A 20,234-nucleotide genomic window follows, 5' to 3' on the forward strand; every position below is an offset into this window, starting at 1 on the left:
TTGTCCTTATAATTATGAAGAGTTCTTCTCTTAAACGGAGGCCCCCAAAAATTAAAAAAACTAAAGTCACCGCTCACACGATATGATCCTAAAGAAAAGTCAAATATTCACATTCTCGAAATTTTTATTTAATTTTAATATTTATTAAGAGTTCACGTCCTCACCCCGAAAAAGTGGTAATTCTTTAATATTGAATAGGAATCTCGCCCTTAAGTTGTGAGATTTTATATTATAAAAGCACCTGACTGGTTTATTTAGTAATGAATCAGTTAGAGGATTACTGTGCTAATTCAATGATCACACACCATTTGGCAACCTAAAGGTTTCTGGATTACCAATCTCATCCCTCGTTGGAAGGATTTATTCATGCGATTTCTCTGTTTCGTCAATCTCGCCCCTGGTATTCTTGTCCAATTTATCGGCGCGGGAGCCTCGATCCTTCATTCCATCTTGCTCCGCTTCGCCGATCGTTATATATGTCCATGTGCAACACTTTCGCAGCCATCTAGGGTTTGGAAAAGAAAGGGTAGTGTTTCATCTCAATCATCCTCTTAGAGGGTTCCGAAAAGAGTGAGGGTTTCCTCACAAACATCTTCTTCAGCGGTTTCGAAAGGAGGGGGAGGGTTTCATCTCGATCATCTTTTTCGGGTTTCAGGGATTTTTCAGCAGGTCACATACAGGGATTGGTGCGTTGGGTTCAGTTCTTTCCGTTCAAAACAGGTCGGAGGTTCGATTCTGCATGGCGAATTCTCTAGACATGTCACTAGACGATCTCATAAGGAACAATAAGCAGTCGAGTGGCGGAAGAGGCAGAGGAGGCAGAGGAGGAGGCAGAGGCAGAGGCAGAGGAGGACGAGGAAGCAGAGGAGGTGATGGTGTTGGTCGCGGCCGCCGAGGTCAACAGCTTAGGGTCAATTCCAATGCCCGGCCTTCGCCCTATTCTATCGCCAAGGCAAGCTAACGGATACCCATTTTTGTAATGTTCGAAAATCTCGGGTATTAAATAGTTTGGTTCTTTTCATTGTATAGGAAAAAAAAGAAACAAAGAAATAGCGATGGTGAGCTCGACATCGAGCTCTTCTAGGGAGCGACTGAATCCTATGTTGCAACTGTGAATCCACGAGAGTAGAACCTGTGACCACTGGCTTTTTTGGCAACTCCCTGCCAAAATCCTGGGTTTTTTTTCAAACCCTTATTGGAAACCCTGGAATATCTGGAATATTTTGAGCTTATGAGACTTGCTGATGGTGTCTTGGTTCACTGGTGTGGACGGAGGAATATTAAGCTTTCCAGTAAGGCTTATCTCCCTGTGATCTTTGTTAACTAAATGGCATCTCTATGAAAGGGATGAGAACCGGTGCGAGCTCCGGACAGTTTTGTTGGACTAGTTACCCCAGATCTGGCACGTAAGTTGAAAGAAGCTTGTGGTATGTGTTGAAGTGATGTCAATCCCGGGGTATTTTTTTTTTTCTAGACAATTTTAAAAGTTTATGAATTTGCAACTTTATTGTGATGGACGTAAGATAAAAGAACATGGTAGTTTGATCCGATTTGGTACTGCTGATCGGCGATGGCAACCGCATACCCTTTCAATAAACCCCTTTCAGGAACCGTGGAATCACACTGCAGTTTTGATGCACAGGGATTGAGTTGATTAGTATGGATGATACAGGAGAACGTAAAGTCGCGGTAATTATGCTTCAGAATGCTGGTTACCTGGCGAGTACCACCCCTTTTCATCAATCAAATAAACCCTCATTGGAAACCTTCCAAATCATTCCATTCGGATCTTTGCTTTCATGCAGGGTTCAGGTTTTAGAGTGGATGGAAAGAAAAAAATCGCTTCTCTGATCTGTCTCCAGTAGATGTGCCACGGGCTTGGATCGTTTCCTTTCTTCCCAATTGAGCAATTCGGTTGATGTTACAACCTGTTAGGAGTTGGAGTAGTAGATTCTTCTGATGAAGGGCCAGTATGGTTGACACTTTTACTCTGTTACACGTTTTGGAAGGAGGTATTTGTAACTGCAAATTTGGGATGCGTAAGCATGGGTGCCTCCATCGGTCTTTTCACCTTTATAGCATGTCATTAGCTATTTTTTGCATTATGTTTATCCTAAAGTAGAGTTCTGTTCATGCACTACAAATTTTTTTGCATTGTATTTCTTAGAGTAGAGTTCTGTCTTGTGCATGATGCTCTTTAGTTATCGAGTATGCCCTTTTTGTATAGTTTGATTTTGTACACGATTACTACAGTTACACATTGCATTTCTCCTCAAATAAAATTCAGTCTGAGCATTATAGTATGCAGTTGTACATTATTTCTTTGAGTGGAATTTAGAATTCTGCCCATGTACTTTATTCCTTTTTCTTTAATGGAATTTTGTGTAGGTCTCTCCTTACTTTTTAGATTGGCTTACACTAAGTTTCGTCTGTGCATTTCATGATTGAAATCCTTTTGCCCCAACTTCTAACAGTTTCTGCTTTGTGGGACAACTTGTTATTTGTGGGCTGTTAAAGCAGTCATTCAGCCGTGCCAAGGGTGTCTTATGGCAGAATGACATGTTTGAGGATAGCATGGCAGCTATAGGCATGCCTGTAGGACTCGAGACTGGCACCAAATTGTACGTTTCAAATTTGGATTCTGGAGTATCCAATCAAGACATAAAGGTATGTTTGAAATAATGTTTCGTTGTATTTTTAACTTAATGAAGTTTTTAAACTTTGTTTTACATCACCGCGGTGCTTCTATTATTAGAGTGTACATTCTGCAATGGATATCTTAGCTGAATGACCTTTGAGGGTTTTTTTTGTTCCAGTGATTTTGTAGTATGATTTCTACACCCTTTTAATTGATGACAATCTGGTCTTTTAAAGGGATCAATTTATATTGTACAATGTCTTATAGAAAACATCTAGGGGCTTGATTTTCATTTTCTTTTGTTATTCTCCAATCTCTAAGGTGTCAAAACTAGTAGGCACAGGGAGCATTTGATCTTCAAGTGTTTTTAATATCGATGCAATAATCTGAAGTTGTTAATAATGTTTTTTTCTTTTCCCAGGAGCTTTTCTCAGAAGTTGGTGATCTCAAGAGCTGTGCTCTTCATTACGATAGAAGTGGTCGATCAAATGTATGTATTTGTTTTTACTGTTTATATTGTTAAAGCTAGGTAATAACATGCTTGTCTTTTAATGCAGTACTGCATTGTCTATCAAGGCAATACTGTAAACTTCATGTGTTTTGAATGCCTGTAGTATGTTTGATTGTTAGCTTTGAAATATCAATTTTATTGAAGGTATGCTATTTGTACTAATGTGATATCAATTTGGGATGAAGTATGATTCTGAAGGCTGGATTTTTTATTAAATGTCTCTACTTAGTCTTTTTTCCACTAAAGTTGCATTACTTAGTTATGAAAGGGTTGCTGTTGCCTACTGTTCCTTATTACTTCCCTTTTGCACTTGACACTAAAGTGCCAACTACTATTGTTTCAGTTTTTCACATAACAGCACACATCAACTTATTTCACGAATAGGTACATCTTATTTGGTCAATTGATTTATAATTTTAGTTAGCCTGATGTATCTCCCATTGGGGACAACAGAACCTCTCTGGTTCCGACTCTTCTGACACAAGCATGGAGCCCTCTCTCAGTGGAGAATGACTTTGTAGTGGTTGATATAAATGCAGACTTCACAGTGCTCTTTCCCATCAAAGGAAAGGCAGAAAAGGCACTCACTCAGTTTGTGCAATCTAGGATATATACACAATAGAATTCTGGTGTACAAACCAAACTTATCTAGTATGCAAGGAAGTAAATTACACTATTAAAAACTGTTTTTTTTGGCAGTAGCTACTAGTGGCTAGACTCCCATGTTATCTAATCTGGTTTTTAACCTTTTGACAGGGTACAGCCGAGGTAGTTTTTGTAAAGAAACTTGATGCAGTTGCTGCTGTGAAGCGCTACAACAATGTGCAGCTTGATGGTAAACCGATGAAGATAGAACTTGTTGGGACAGGTTTAAGCTTGCCCTTGTCTGCTCGTGTTAATGTTACTGGAGCATCTGCTGGAAGAGGAAGGAGGACAGTTGTAATGACGTATGCATTAATTTCCTCACTATAATGCCCCTTTTTTTGTTCTAGTTTTTGTTCTCATTCCTCATATATAGCTTCTGTCAGAATTGCAAAATGTTGTAGTGGCTCGATATGCTATATGAAAACTTATCTGTGTCAGGTAAATTTGGTTATACTTTGCTCTGTTGTATATTTTCCCGTCCACATTTAGGTAACATTGGCATGGATTGAGGATTTGACATTCGTAAATGCTATTTAGATGTAGGCCTTCTCGAAGTCTTCTAATCAACTGAGGGTTTGACTACACTTATCCTAAACAACTACACTGGTGCCATAAAATTCTATGTCCAATGAAAGTCTGTAATCATGCTAAATTCTTGATTTGCCCCCTTTCCGTCTCTACTTCTGTTGGTTTCCAAACTTACTTGGCATGTTACTTTATGAGCTGTCTCACTTCTCTGTCTGCTCCTTTTAATTAATATCTGAACAGGGTCAGATTTCTTGCTAATTTAGCAAGAATACTTATATATGCCTCATATCACTAGACTTATGAAGAAGCTCTACTTACAACTGTAAATTTGTGGCAAAATTTGGTAGTTGTGAAATGAGCAAGATACGTTCTAAAGGTTGGTTTGAGTCATGTCTGTTGGGCTGTGGTCTAGGTTCAAACCTTGGCAGGCTGTAGTCCTGGATTATAAGTTGTCTGAGTTTGACATGTTGTAAACACATTTAAAAAAAAAAGAATGCAGTTCTTTCCCTGATTTGTATATCTGTTGATGATTTCATTGCATTTTCAGATATGCTAGTTCATATTTGTTTGACATGTTTGTTTCATGCAGACCAGGATTTACACGAGCAGCAGCAGATGCTTCATTGGAGCAAAGGGGTGGCAATGGGTAAGTTGCTAAACAAAAATGATTTTTTATTATAATTTTACATGACCAAAGCATATTTTAGGGTCAACATTGAATATTCTTTTATCAATAATTGATTTATATTTAGTTTTTTTCCCAGGAGTGTGACTGGGGGGGGGGTTATATGAAATTTGCTACTGTAGCACTCATCTGACAATGTTTGTTGCCAGTAACTGGAATCGTCGGCGTGGTCGGCGTTTCAATGGCCGGGGAAGAGGAGGACGTCGTGGCCGTGGAAGAAACCAGTTCCCAGATAAGTCTGCCGCAGAACTTGACAAGGAGCTGGAAAACTATCATACTGAAGCCATGCAGACATCTTAACTTATCTTCTGATCTTAAACTTATCTTCTGCTGATAGAAAGATTTTTGGTTGTAATCCTGTTTCTACAAATAAGATCCTTCTATCATGTATTTGTGAAAGCTGTAAGACAAAAAAATTCTTGAGAAAGCTTTCTTTGTATTGTTAGATATTTGCCAGAGCAGTCAGTCACTTATCAATCAATGCGTGATTTCTTATCACATCCAGTTATCATTCTCTTTTACTTCACCCATACATTTTTGAAACTGCTGGGCCAATCTTATTTTGTTAGTTTGGAAGTGAGATTATTAAGGCTCTAGCAGCATTTGAAACTGATGTGTTTTCCATTTCTTATTCATGGGCAATACGGACTGGGTAGTATATCTGGCCATACAGCATTTGTATTTTACAGTTAATGTTGCCATGGGAGTATGATGTACATTAAGTGTAATTTTGCCTGCTATCATTAATTTCCTTTAATGATAATTGGCCTCATGCTAAGAAGTGGAAAGGTCATTTTGGTGATGTTAGAAAATCGAAATGATTCTGTTTATCCATGGTTGTATGGTTTAAGTTACAGTGTGATCAAAGCAAACCATGCTGCAAGCTTTAGAGAAGAATTACTACAATAATGTCAAAAGGATGTTATAAGGGAGAGACCATCTGATAACTATACTCTCTTTGAGATCGGTTCTAGGATTTATGGGAATTATCAAAAAGATGCAACACTACAGAGAATTTCCTTGAGTTGAGGTCACTCAGTAACAAAGCAAGTAAGCTAATGCTTTGTTGACAAGCTGATTTAATCTTCCAAGAGGATTATGCAGATACTTCCAAAATCCAATCTAAATGTAGATATGTTGAAATTGTGGTTGTAATGCGGTTTTTAATGTGATGTATTTTTATAATTTAATTTATTTCTACTTTAACACTAAAGGCAACCGTCTCTTTCACAATAATCATGCGTTGTATTGTGAAGACGAGTCTTCTTTCTTCTGCTGTTTAAATAATGCCTTTTAGTGTTTAGGACAAGTTAACAGTTTTCTAGTTTGTCATTTAATCCTTTGATTTTTCTTCTTGGTGTTCTATAATGAGAACATAGCTAAACGTGCAAATTGATTCGTGAGTTTTAAACAAGGAATGGATGTTGGTTGCGTTGATGTTATATTAAATGTTTAATTTGAGCAAAAGTCTCATCAATGATCCCCAATATCTGATGTTTTTATTTGTTTCTCCTTTAATACCCTGTAGGTCTTAGTAAAGCTGTCTAAATTTTGTATTTTCGTTTCTGAAAATTTTCAGATATAGATAGCCCGACATGTGTCGGCAATTTAGATCATTTTAATGTACTTGAACGTGCCAAATCAAAATTCATAGTCTTGGTGACTGGAGAGAAATTGAAAATAGGATAGGAAACAATATTAATGGTAGTCATGGAGACCGAACGGAGAGAAATGGACAAGAGAAGGATTGGAAACGATATTAACTTTCATGTTCATGGAGATGGAGTAGAGAGAATAAATATATTTTTATTCAAAGAGGGAGGGGAAAGAGAGATGGAGAGAGGGAGGAAGATAGTGAAAAATTTGGGGAAAGAAAGAGAGGAGAGACAGGGAGAGAAAGGGAAGAGAGAGAGGGAGACACAAAGACGCAGGGGAGAGAGAGGAGAGGGAGGGAGATAGTGACTAAGTTGAAGGGGGGAGAGAGAGAGAGAAAAGGAGGGGGGAGATGGTGACTAAGTTGAAGTGGGGAGAGAGAGATGGGGGTGAGAGACAAAGGGAGGTGGTTGAGAAAGGGGGAGAGAGGAAGGAAGAGAGAGAGGGGAGAGAGAGGGAGGGAAGAAGAAATACATATAGGGAGAAAGGTGGAGAGAGAGTGAGAGTGAAGAGAGAGTGAGAGTGAAGAGAGAGTGGGAGAAAATGGGGATAGAGAGATAGGGAGAGATAGATATAACGAGAAAATGTGTATTTTTGGGGAGTGAGATAGAGAGGGAATAAGAAAGAGACATACAAATATAGATATTAGATAGTATTATATAACCAGCCTAGATCCAGAGGGAATAAGAAAGAGACACAGATACAAATGTAGATAATATATAGTATTATATAACCAGCCTAGATCCATTTTAACCCCGGATCTATCAAGCGCTGAGAGGGATCCAATCTTTTGAGGTGCAATCATTTCCTGGAGTTCCACGTTCAAAAATTAAAAATAGGTTTGCTTCTCAAGAGATTGAATCCCTCTCAGCGCTTGATATATTCGGGGTTAAGATGGTTCTTTGATGAATATTGGGTTCCTTCAATTAATTTCCTTCCCTTGAATTGCTTCTAGCTTTGTGTCAATCAACTTTTATATTTATATTTTTCATGGTTCATAAGGGAATTGCTTCTAGCTTTGTGTCAATCAACTTTTATATTTATATTTTTCATGGTTCATATTCCAATTTTTCTTTGCGGTGTTTGATTTTTTGTTTGGTTATATTCCAAAGGTAACTTGACACTTAGTCATGCATGAACGGCAACACTTACTTTGATGACCATTTAGTTCCTTGAATCAATTTCGTCTACTTTTGTGTTCTCAACTGCATTGAATTGCTTCAAGCTGTGCCTATCCAGTTTCCTTTCCGTTTTGCATAAAACTCCAAATACATCCCAACTTGACACTTTCGCTCTTTTGATTTGCGATTCTCTGCATTAAACTGTGGGTAATTGCAAGTCGAGTCTTTTGGCTCGCATGATATGGGCTTGTGACTGAGGTGGAATTCGATCCTCTATATTTCTTGTATATATAGCTGCACTCACTCCGCTGGTTTTGTCTGAGAGGTTTTGTCTGATTCTGTCATCTCAGTGTGTTTATTAATATCTTTGTTACATGGGAACCGCTCCTAAGAGTTGGGAAACCCGTTCCAATGGTTCATGTGCTCCCGGGAGCTTTGGAATTTTATGGGAACGTTCCCTTTTCAGTGGGAGCTGCAATGGGAGTTCGGGAAAGTTCCAGGAGCTTTGAAGACTATTTTTTTTTGGAGTAACAGTGTCCCCTGGGGTTGGGGAATACAAAGTCGATAGAGAAATATGTTGAACTGCCCACAAAACATGAGCCTAAGTTGAAACCTTCGCAGCAACAAAGGCCAAAGACATCCTTAACAGCAATATCCTTAATTGAGAAACTGGAGCAATCTTTTGATGGGTAAACTGGAGCAATCTTTTGATGGGTTAAAGAAGTGTGTGGCACCTCGATGTCGATGTAAGGGCGATATCTGGGATGTCATGCTGATGAGTATTTCTTTTGTTATTTATGTATATATATCACAGAAGATTGTGTGTGCATATTGTATGTGGCAGTCAATGCTTAAACATTAGAGTTGCTTTACTTTTTTTCTTAAGAATAACTAGAGAAACATATGTAAAATTGTTCTTTTGTATTTTTAAGCTAGAGTGTTTCAAAAACTCTTCATGTGTCATAATGAACTTGACATTTTAATACTTTTTATATATAAAAGGGAGAGAGACACCCAAAGAATATAATTATATATAATAAGAGAGATTATATATTTATTAGTTATATATATAAATTGATTTTAATATTTGAATATTTTGATTCAATATTAAATTTGATTATTATTTTGACACATGTAAAATTGTTCTTTTGTATTTTTAAGCCAGATTGTTTCAAAGACTCTTCATGTGTCATAATGAACTTGACATTTTAATATTTTTTATATATAAAAGGGAGAGAGACACCCAAAGAATATATTTATATATGAGAGATTATATATTTATTATTTATATATATAAATTGATTTTAATATTTGAATATTTTGATTCAATATTAAATTTGATTATTATATGAATTATATAATTAATTTTTTTATAATCTAACATTACCGCCACTGATTAGCTGTTTCCTGTAAATTTTGGGGAAACCTCTAGCTGTTCCTGACACCCATACCCAAGTTCTCATTTCTTGTAAATTTTGGGGAAACCTCTAGCCATCCCCGACATCCGTACCCAAGTTCCCAACATTCCCTAGTTCCAGAAACTCATGCAACATAAATTAATATTGTTTGAACAGAGTCTTCACAATTTCTCAATGTCCTCTCCTTGACTCGCTTACATCGAAACGTGTATGGGTGGAAATAATGCTCTAATCAGGGACATTTCATTTTTTAGTGTGGGCAAATCTTTCTTTAGCTCTTGTGCAAGTCGACTTATTAGCTTGGCATCAAACCCGTCCTGTGTGGTCAAAATGTATAGGATGGTTTGTATATTGCTGATTGCGTTTGACGTGCTTTGATTGGATGGGGCAAGGGGCAATGGATTTGCAAATGCGCTTGCTAGTTCTGAATGGAGATTGGAATTAAACTTCCCCTCCCATCAGCTCAGCTTAAAAAAATTAAGCTCGTTATCTTATTACTGTTAATTTCTGTTCTATTAGTTTGAATAGATTAATAACAATATAATTTTTTAACCATTTTTGAAACTTTTACCCATCATCAATTGGAGTAGATTAGCCCTAATGTTTCCAATAAAATAATGGATGAACTTAGTGCATTTCCAGGGGGAATATTAATTAAACAAAGATTCATTTAGTCATTTTATCAAGTAAGCATATAGTGATTCATTTAAGAACGTTATAATTTATCAACCATTGAATCATTTCAAAATTGAATTCTGGGCTTCATTGGATGCTCTTGTAGGTTTCGTGGTTTTACCAGATCAGTTTAGTGATATTAGTTTGACAAGTACGTGTTCAACCCGAGTTCTTTTTTCGAGGAACACTCCACTGTTTTTATTCATTTATATGGATAAAAATTGTGTTATATTTAGTTATTACGTTTTTTCATCTATTTGCATAGTTCGACAATTCAATACTTTCTGAATATTCAATATATCTTTGCAAGATGCTTCTGTACATTTGATATTTACTAAGACATCTTCGCAAGATACAACAATATACCTGCTGCACTTTTTGCTACCAGTTCGTTTGGATTCTACTCCGTGCTAGTCATTCATGGTAGTGCCCTACACCTTTTGACTTGTGGATGATACCAAAGAAGACGACAAGCAAGAAGACCTCAGGAGGAGTAACATGTGAATCTTTGGCTTCAAAGTTCAAACTTTGACTTTACTCTTATTAGATGCATGGCCATCACAGTGATGGGAGCGTGTGGTACTTGGACTCAGGAAGTGCATCCTTCCACAAGTGGGAGCAAGTCATGAATCTTTGTAACATATAACAATATATCTGCTGCACTTTTTGCTATCACTATCTGGATTCTATTGTGTGCTAGTCATTCATGGTTGTGTCCTCGGTAAATTTACTGATTAGCCCGATTCACAAGCTGGATGCGAAGCTAGCACTATTAGAATATGTGGATGACATCAAAATACAGGGACCACACATTTTGAGTTAATTTAACCATGCTATCTCACAACAATCCCCAGTGGTGTTTTGCAACACAAAAGATATCTTTGGTAGTGATAATCATATAGATTTAGTCAAACCTATGATTGATCATGTTCTCTAAAAGCGACTTGAAGCAAGAGTATTTACTGATTTGTGTAATGTCTCAGCAAATTACATGAGGCTATGGCGGTTACGTGCAATGTTGCCTTGTGGGCATAACCCTTCAAGGTCTAAGTAAGCCTTGGCATTGCAATATTTGTGGGCATAACCCTTCAAGGTCTAAGTAAACCTAGACATATTTTGACACGAAAGCTCTGCTGAAGCACTTAGGTTTTGTGCACGCAAATATTACGTTGAAGTTAGCAACTTTTAGCGACAGATGAAGATGTCTCTCACTACACAGTTGTTTGGGTTCCTACAAGAGAGTGGATAGATCATGGATAATAATTGAAACCTGATCCAAATTTATTGAAGCACTGCATAATGATTACCACACTGTGAAGTGTTATGAAGGTCCATATATTGAGATGGTAATAGTTGTGCTGATGCAATGATCAAATTGTTTAAGACTGAATGAGTTTCACAATTTAATAGCTTGTCTAGATATTTGGGGGATTAAGCACACTGAGATCCTCGAGTAGAAGAGAAATTTGTGTTCGTATTATGAGTATTATGAATTTGAGCTTGTTCTTTCAACAATTTCTTTTGGGATGCATATAATTACATGCATCCAACACATAAAACTTTTTTGGTGTTAATTTTAGGTATGTTCAATGCTGATAGCAAATTTACTGCAATTTTCCATATTAGCTCAATATCAATTCTAGATTAGCAATCACATTTAGCATAATTGTAAAAAGCAGATAGAACATCAACATAAATCACAAAAGACAAGCCGAGAGAAGAGGACACAAGATGTGGCGCTAGCCAGGGACAAACCCCAATGTGGTGAAACCCTTGATCAATTCTTCTTATATGTTCTTCAATAGTTAAGCAAAGAGAAAGATAGTACATATACATCAGAAGTCGACATTTTGACTTATCTAAATAAAAGTAGAGATCTTCTCTAAGAAGATGTCACATGAGATAACTGATTTGGACATAGGTGATTCCATCACCTAGTTGTACTTATTTGTGCTGTACCTTACTGTGTTGCACCCAATCATCATGCTGGACTTCATTACTATGCTGCACACATCATACCATGTACATCGTCACTGTGTTGCACCATGTTGCACCATCACTGAGCTGTACCTCATCATTGTGCACTACGCTACACTACTCACAAATGCAACATCCAATTGTTGCTTCTAAAACATGTTGCTCCATGCACCTTACAACACCATGCTGTTGCATCACATCATATTGCACCCCTTTTTGAGGTATTCAACGCTCCATGTTAACCCAACACGTGGCTCCCATAGGCTGCTCTAAATCTAATCCAAATCTAGTCAATATTCTAGACCCAAAGCACCTCTAACACTGCTCCAAATCTGCTTGACACTTAGTTGTTCCTGATTGTTCTGGTTAGGGCACTTGGGGACACTGTTGTAGCCCTAAACTCCTCTCAACAGTCCTAGAACAACACACCAAAAAATGCGGACTAGGCAAGGAGAGATGCTCCTCCACAAAAGGTAAGGGCTCAAGACATCCCTCAAATCTACCCACGCTAGATTAGCAGTACTGCTTTCCTGGTTAGGGCAAGTGCATGATGCAACTTCCCTTCATAAACTGACTTGACAACCCTCTCTTTGCTGTGGCATAAGCCAGGAGGTACGCCTTTGTGGGCTGTTGTTTTGGGCAATTGCCATCCCTTAACAACCCAAATTTAGCCTTGTTTTGGGAGGTTAGCCGTGTGGCCTACCTCAGCTAATAGCAACTCTCCTACAACGCACCAAAATAACCCTCATACTGGCCTTAAAACAATCTGCAATACTCTCAGTAGTCTCGACCTTCCTCCAAGGGACCTTGGCCCCTCTCCCAGCAACTTGGACCCCGAAAAATAGCAAGCTCAGACCACGCTGTTCCTTCCTCATTATTGTTGCGGCTAGGGCACAAGAGAATCCTCCTCCAACGAGTTTTGCTATTGAGAATCATCACTGCGTTTAGGGCATCATTGTGATTGCGTTTAGGGCTTCTCCATGGGGCAGCGTTAAGGCTTCTTGAGGGCTGCCCTCCATGACAACATAGAGTTTTCTCATCTCCTAAGATAGCGTAGAGCCTTATCCATTAGGGCAACGTTGATTCTTAGGATCTCTCCTCCCACCAAAACCCAAAGACAAGTGGAGAGGAAGAGATCATAAAAGAGTGTGTACAAATGACTAACAAGCCACCTCTTTTTATACTAAAACGTTGAGCACATGTGGGGGCAATTTGGTTGTTGTCTGACTTTGACCAATTGTCCCATAACACAAATAAATTTATATCTCCATGAATAATGTCAGAATCAGATGATCTTCAGATCAATCCTAGCAAAATATCAACGGCCATAAACAAGATGAACCACATGGAGTTTGGCCCTAGCTGCCAATTTTAACACTTCCTCTCAACTAGGGAGAACTCTATTGACCTGAAGTTAGTCCCATATAAAAGACACTGTCTCATACACTCTTATTGATTCGAAATTAGTTCCAAATAAAGAGAGTGTATCATACCATTCTTATTGATCCAAAATAAGTTCCAAAAGGAAGTGAGTTATATCACTCTTACTGACCTGAAGTTAGTTCCAATTGATCCCAGACCAATATCATCCTAGCATAGGGAGTATGGTAGTAACATGATATGTCTATCGGTACTACTATGGTTTCTATTCTCATTCCCTACTCATTGGCCATATGAGAGGTACTTCCCATGAGTCCTAGACTGCATGGGTAGGATGTCTTAGCAGGAGAAGGATGAACCGTGTATCTTGCCTACATGTCACCAGGGGTATCCCAGGGGAAGGCTGAACCACTCACCCTGTACACAACAAATCACTAGGGGAAGGCTAAACCACTCACCCTCTGATTGTGTTTTGGCAGAAGAAGGATGAACCACTCATCCAGGTTACATTGCAGACCACTAGGGGAAGGTTAAACCACTCACCCTATGGTTGCTCATTGCTCCACAATATACCCCTAAGCCCCCTGGAGCTCTCAGAGCTCAATGTCCATATCATATAGGGTCCTTAGGAGAGTCTCTCCACGACTCCTAGTCGTTCTCGGAAAGTCAAGAATTTGACTTTTCCTAGGGGCTTCGACAGAATATCGGCGACCTGCACATCAGTCCTAATGTGATGGAGCCTTCTTGCTCCTCGATGTACCATATCCCAGATAAAGTGGTCCTTGATGTCTATATGCTTGCAGCGATCATAGAACACAAGATTCCTTAACAATCAAATCCCCCTTTGGTTGTCACATAAGATCACGATGTTATCCGACATGTGTCCAAACAACTCACTGAAGATCTTCCACAACTAGACAGCTTCACAAGAGGCCATACTCACTGTTATGTATCTGGCTTCATTAGTGCTTAAAGCAACCGACTTTGCTTCTTGTTCATCCAGGATTTCGAAGCAGAACCCAAAGAGAATCAACACCTAGAAGTGCTCTTGTGATCCTCCAAACTGCTTCCCTAATCAACATTAGAATAATCATGCAACTTCACATTTTCGGCAGTGTATCTCAATCCATGGGAGATTGTGCCTTAAAGATGTCTCAAATGATTCTTGGCACCAATCCAGTGAGGCTCAACCACATATGAGCTCGACATGCTAATTGCAAAACATATATCTGGACGGGAATTCACTAAGAACATCAATGTTGTTATGAGTTGACGAAACTCAGAGGCATTTTCCAAATTAGGTCCGGCAGCACTATCGCATAACTTCTCAAAGTTAAGCTCCATCGAGGTAGTCATGGGCTTGCAATGCACCATTCCAAATCCGAAATCCAACTCCCTCTTACTTTTGCAAATGAGAGGGTCTGCACTTGTCAGAAAGAGGTTATCCTCATAAGGTGCCAGTATGAGAGGTCTATCATCCATAATTTCCAAGCAATGGTTTGGATCAAATTCACTCCTAGTGAATCTCAGCGTCATCAGACAACTATCAATCTTCTTATATCAAGCTCGGGGTGTTAACTCCAAATCATAGAGAGATTTCTTTGACTTGCATACATGAGAGTCCTGATCATGAATCTCAAACCCCTCGAGTTGTTCCAAACCTGTGGACTTGCTACATGAGGGGAATGGTCCTCTTGTAATATTTTCCTTTGGTACATCTCAAGCATGTAACCTCATGCTCTTCTTGAATTCAGGCATCCTTATCACCATCTGACTCACATCGGGTAGGGCCCCATAATAAGTAGACCTTCGGTGCTATAAAGAGATGTGTCAACTGACATGGTCCCCAATGGACTTCCTGCAACTTGATACAAATTACCAACCCTGAACCCAAAAATAAAAACATCTTTGAAAATTCCATTTTCAAACACATACCTTTCTATCGATGAATGCCACCTTGAAACATTTGAGTTCCCTTGTTGAAATGCTCACTAGGTTCTTCTTGAGATTAGGTACATAAAGAAATTCTTGTAAATGAATTGTGTTGCCCTCATTCAATTGAGGGGTAACATTCCTTACACCCTTTCCGAGATAGGTGGTATAATCCCCACGGTTCTTTCCATCTCTATGAGATTAGAGAGAGCTTCCTTTTATTCGATGAAGTGCCTTGAAGCACTACAATCCATATGCTAGATTCCCAAAGAGTTTGGAGGGGAGGTAGTGGACAAATGCTTCTTTAGATTATCAGAAACAACATTTGATTCTTCATACTTGGAGTTCCTTGTTTTCTTTGAAGAGTCGGTCATTTCCTTGATGACCTGCATTACTTGTCATTCCTTCGATCATTGGAGATGTCCCTGGAATGATTGTTATCATCATCAAGTGATGTGTTCCTAGCATTTGGACATTCCTTTGCATAATGGTCGAACTTATTGCAAGCAAGGCATCTGCCTTTCCTTCCACCCTTAGATCCAGACTTCCCATTGAAGTGATCTTTACGTAGGCCATCAGATGCTTCCGTTGCGCCACTCGGATAATATTCTCAGCTTCAACTTCACCCTTGGTGAATTTGAAGAGGGATGAGGAACCCATTGAGCTTTTTTGTCCTTTCCAAATGTCTTTTGTGATTGCTCTTTCACTCTTGCTTGGGTTTTGTCTTCACTTCAACTCTGATACCATGTTAATTTTAGGTATGTTCTATGTTGATAACAAATTTACTTCAATTTTCCATATTAGCTCAATATCAATTCCATATTAGCAATCACATTTAGCATGATAGTAAAACGCAGATAGAACATAAACATAAATTGCAGAAGACAAGAGGACACAAGATGTGGCGCCAGCCAGGGACAAACCCCAATGTGGGAAAACCCTTGATCAATTCTTATATGTTTTTCAATAGTTCAACATAGAGAGAGAGATAGTACATATACATCAGAAGTCAACATTTTGACTTATCTAAATAAGAGTAGAGATGTTCTCTAAGATGTCACATGAGATAATTGATATGGACATATGTGATTCCATCACCTAGCTGTACCTATCTGTGTTGCACCTCACTGTGCTGCACCCAATCATCGTGCTGGACCTCATTACTATGATGCACACATCATACCATGTACATCGTCACTGTGCTGCACCATCACTGAGCTGTACCTCATCATTGTGCACTATGTTGCACTACTCGCAACAGTCTCTAACACCATGCAACATTCAACTCCCGCTTCTAAAACATGTTGCTCCATGCACCTTACAACACCATGCCACTGCAATATACCATGTTGCTGCATCACATCATACTGCACCCCTTTTGAGGTATTCAACGCTCCATGTTAACCCAACACGTGGCTCCCACAGGTTGCTCCGAATTTGATCCAAATCTGGTCAATATCCTAGACCCAAAGCACCTCTAACACCACTCCAAATTTGCTTAACACTTTGTTGTCCCTGATTGTTCTGGTTAGGGCACTTGGGCATACTGCTGCATCCCTAAACTCCTCTCAATAGTCCTCGAAACCCTCCAAAAACTACAGACTAGGCAAGGAGAGATGCTCCTCCTCCATGCTGAAGGTAAGGGCTCAAGACATCCCTCAAATCTGCCCATGCTATATTAGTAGTACTGCTGTCCTGGTTAGGGCAAGTGCGTGATGCAACTTCCCTTCATAAACCGACTTGACAACCCTCTCTTTGCTGTGGCATAGGCCAGGAGGTACACCTTCTTTGTGGGTCACTGTTTTGGGCAATTTCCATCCCTTAACAACCCAAATTTAGCCCTGTTTTGGGAGGCTAGGCCTACGGCCTACCACAACTAGCTGCAACTCGCTTACAACCCACCAAAATAACCCTCGTACTGGTCCTAAAACAGTTCGCAGTACTCTCAGTTGTCTCGACCTTCCTCCAAGGGACCACGACCCCTCTCCCAACAACTTAGACCCCGAAAAACAACAAGCTCAGACCATGCTGTTCCTTCCTCATTATTGTTGTGGCTAAGGCACAAGAGAATCCTCCTCCGACGAGTCTTTCTTTTGAGATTCATGACTGCGTTTAGGGCATCATTGTGATTGCGTTTAGGGCTTCTCCATGGGGCAACGTGAAGGCTTCTCCATGCAGCAACGTTAAGGCTTCTTGAGGGTGAGATAAGGGTTGTCCTCCATCACAACGTAGAGCTTTCTCATCTCCTAAGATAGCGTAGAGCCTTCTCCATTAGGGCAGCGTTGACTCTTAGGATCTCTCCTCCCGTCAAAACCCAAAGACAAGTGGACATGAAGAGATCACAAGAAGATTATGTACAAATGACTAGCAAGCCACCTCTTTTATACTAAAACGTTGAGCACATGTGGGGGCAATTGGGTTGCTCGCTGACCTTGATGAATTGTCCCATAACACAAATAAATTTATATCTCCATGAATACATGTCAGAATCAGATGATCTTTAGATCAATCCTACACCTCTCGACGAGAGGAATCCAAGAAAAATATCAGTTGCTATAAATAAGATGATCCACATGGAGTTTGGCCCTAGTTACCAATTTTAACACTTGGTGATTAGTGCAACAAGTGAAAAGACAAGGACTAATCTTTGTTTAAGCAACATTTTGTGCTAAAGAGCAACCAATGAAGAGCAATGACAAAACTACATTGTACATTCACAAACCTTTTCAATACAAAATTTACCACATGGGTGGACAACAATGCTTAACCAATGAAGAGCAATGACAAAACTACATTGTACATTCACAAACCTTTTCAATACAAAATTTACCACATAGGTTGGCAACAATGCTTACTTCAGTCTCCGTGGACATTGCAAACATAGTTTAGTTCTTTACCTTGATTTTTTGTCCTCAAAACTATTCCATGTCCTCTCTTATTTCTAAAGTCCTCCAACCTCCACACACCCTTGCCAACCATAAGTGCATGGGATTCTTTTGCAATTATAGGGATAACATCCATGGTTTTCACACCATTTCCTCCACAAAGATAAAGATGTAGAACATTCATATGGGAGAATGGAGAATGGTCATGGGAGAGGAATGCATTCAGAGAATTGAAGAATAATTTATGGATAATGGTAAATAATGCTCCCCGCCAAGAGTTTGCATACAAAGCACATGGAAACATCATCCAAAGGGCCATACAAGTCATCTAGGGCCATGCCATAAAACATTGGTAAGCAAGCATGGGAAAGAAAGATTGTGCCTCCAAATGACAATTGTTCAGTGATATCACCCATTTACCCCCATTATTATTCCCCTCTTATGGTATCATAGTCCTCTTGCTGCTTCCCAAGTAACCTTTCGGTTAGTATTATTATGTAATTCATTTACTCACATTTTCGTTACTTTAAGATGCCATGTCAAGCATTACAACCACATTTTAATCTCATCCCATTATAGGGACTCATACACACTCCTAGTCATCTATGGCATTTTCTCTATGCTAGGAATATTTATAGTCTTTACATTGTTTACACATAAGGTCATTTAATTCAATCCATGCGGTTAGTTTTGATTACATAAACCCACTATCTAAAAAATACATGATTTAGCACATTATAATTCAAGTTTTGAAATTGAGGTATTACTTTCACCTTTCCCCCTTGTGGAATAACAATGGCCTTATCGAATATTTTTTCTTATCAACAATGAGATTATGCCTCGTTTTTTTGCTATGTTTGCAATGTTATCCTCTCCGTTGCAAACTTTTCTCATTGCTAGCTATCTTGAGCATCAATTTTATTGCCTTAAGGTGCTTCCAAGGCCTAAGGATTTCTACATATACATTTGGCAATCAACAAAGGAAATATACATGTCATTGTTATTTCTTTGTAACAATTATTCCATCCATAGAAATTTTATGTTCATAATAGAAGAATATATATCCACAATACAAGATATATACAACTTCAACCAACTACTTATCTATACAAATATATGCGCCCTTTACATGACTACTATGCATGAGACACAATTTACTAATTTCTCTTACACACGCCATACATAATGCCTCTTGATCCAAGCCAATGCATATCATGAATTTCATATAAAAATTTATTCAATTCACCTTTTGTTTACAAGAATTCCCTACAGGGTCATGCATTTCCATATCTACTAAAAAGTAGTTTGGACGATCCATCATTTACCAAGGCTTTCACATATAAGAAGAGTGACAAATTCTAAAGATTTATTGCCAAGGCGTCCGATTAGAGAACTCAAAGCAGTCATAATTTGTAGACAATCAAGGCGAAGCACAAGGTTGCAATGCCATCACAATAGCAATCTCCTCTTGCTTTCTAGCTTAAGACAAAGGTCATATGTCGTTACTAGACATCCATCATATTACTTGTACATACAATTACCATGAGATATTATAATTAAATTTGAATCATCCCTTTGATTTAGTCTCATTCAACAACCACAATTAACCAATATGAGATTTGTCTTATAATGTCTCCCTTTGCATGAAGTAGTAAATAGTTTTCATTATGGACTTATACTTTTATGGCCATATTCAAGGAAACTCTACTTGCAACCAATCCTTCTTGATAGAGCTTTCATTCGATGAAATAAAACACAAGTATTCATACATTGGACTTACTTTTATGGTTATATTCAAGACAATTCTACTTGCAACCGGTCCTTGATAGAGCTTTCATTCGATGAAATAAAATACGAGTATTCATACATATGATCTTTTTATTGCTACATTCCCAACAACACATGGATAATCTTACAATTACATCACACCCATAAATCAAATAAATGAAATATTGCTCATCATATCTGCATTATTAACACAAGCAATCAATCTCAGGGGTGGCAAGACGGCAGGTATTTTAATCAATCCCGAAGTATGGAATAACAATCAAGCTGAGATGTATGGGCCCTAGCAAGGTTTATTCATCGCCAAAGACATAAGTGTGGGAAAATTAATCATCTCAAGAGACTCTTTAATTACGATCCAATATCTTAAATGTGAAAAGAATCCAAAAGACAACCTTCTT

The 20,234-nt window shown here is 38.6% G+C and overlaps 1 protein-coding gene across 1 annotated transcript; it reads left to right on the plus strand.

Moving 5' to 3' along the window:
* Positions 1–259: 259 nt before the first annotated feature.
* On the plus strand, positions 260–5,695 carry LOC149236540 (THO complex subunit 4B-like). The gene is made up of 6 exons (XM_089372425.1): positions 260–952; positions 2,521–2,667; positions 3,060–3,128; positions 3,906–4,096; positions 4,912–4,968; positions 5,157–5,695. Exons 1-6 carry the CDS (start codon positions 740–742, stop codon positions 5,305–5,307), a joined length of 828 nt encoding a protein of 275 aa, XP_089228551.1. The 5' UTR covers positions 260–739; the 3' UTR covers positions 5,308–5,695.
* The last annotated feature ends 14,539 nt before the right edge of the window (positions 5,696–20,234 follow it).

The sequence above is a fragment of the Pinus tabuliformis genome, chromosome 8 (assembly GCF_031772625.1).
Source record: "Pinus tabuliformis cultivar Carrire ecotype Pingquan chromosome 8, CPIR1, whole genome shotgun sequence".
Taxonomy (NCBI): domain Eukaryota; kingdom Viridiplantae; phylum Streptophyta; class Pinopsida; order Pinales; family Pinaceae; genus Pinus; species Pinus tabuliformis.

Coding starts and splice junctions, on each gene's coding strand:
- LOC149236540 (XM_089372425.1), top strand. CDS start 740: ATGGCGAATTCTCTAGACATGTCACTAGACGATCTCATAAGGAACAAT. Junction 4,097..4,911: donor AGGAGGACAGTTGTAATGAC/GTATGCATTAAT, acceptor TGTTTCATGCAG/ACCAGGATTTACACGAGCAG. Junction 4,969..5,156: donor GAGCAAAGGGGTGGCAATGG/GTAAGTTGCTAA, acceptor GTTTGTTGCCAG/TAACTGGAATCGTCGGCGTG.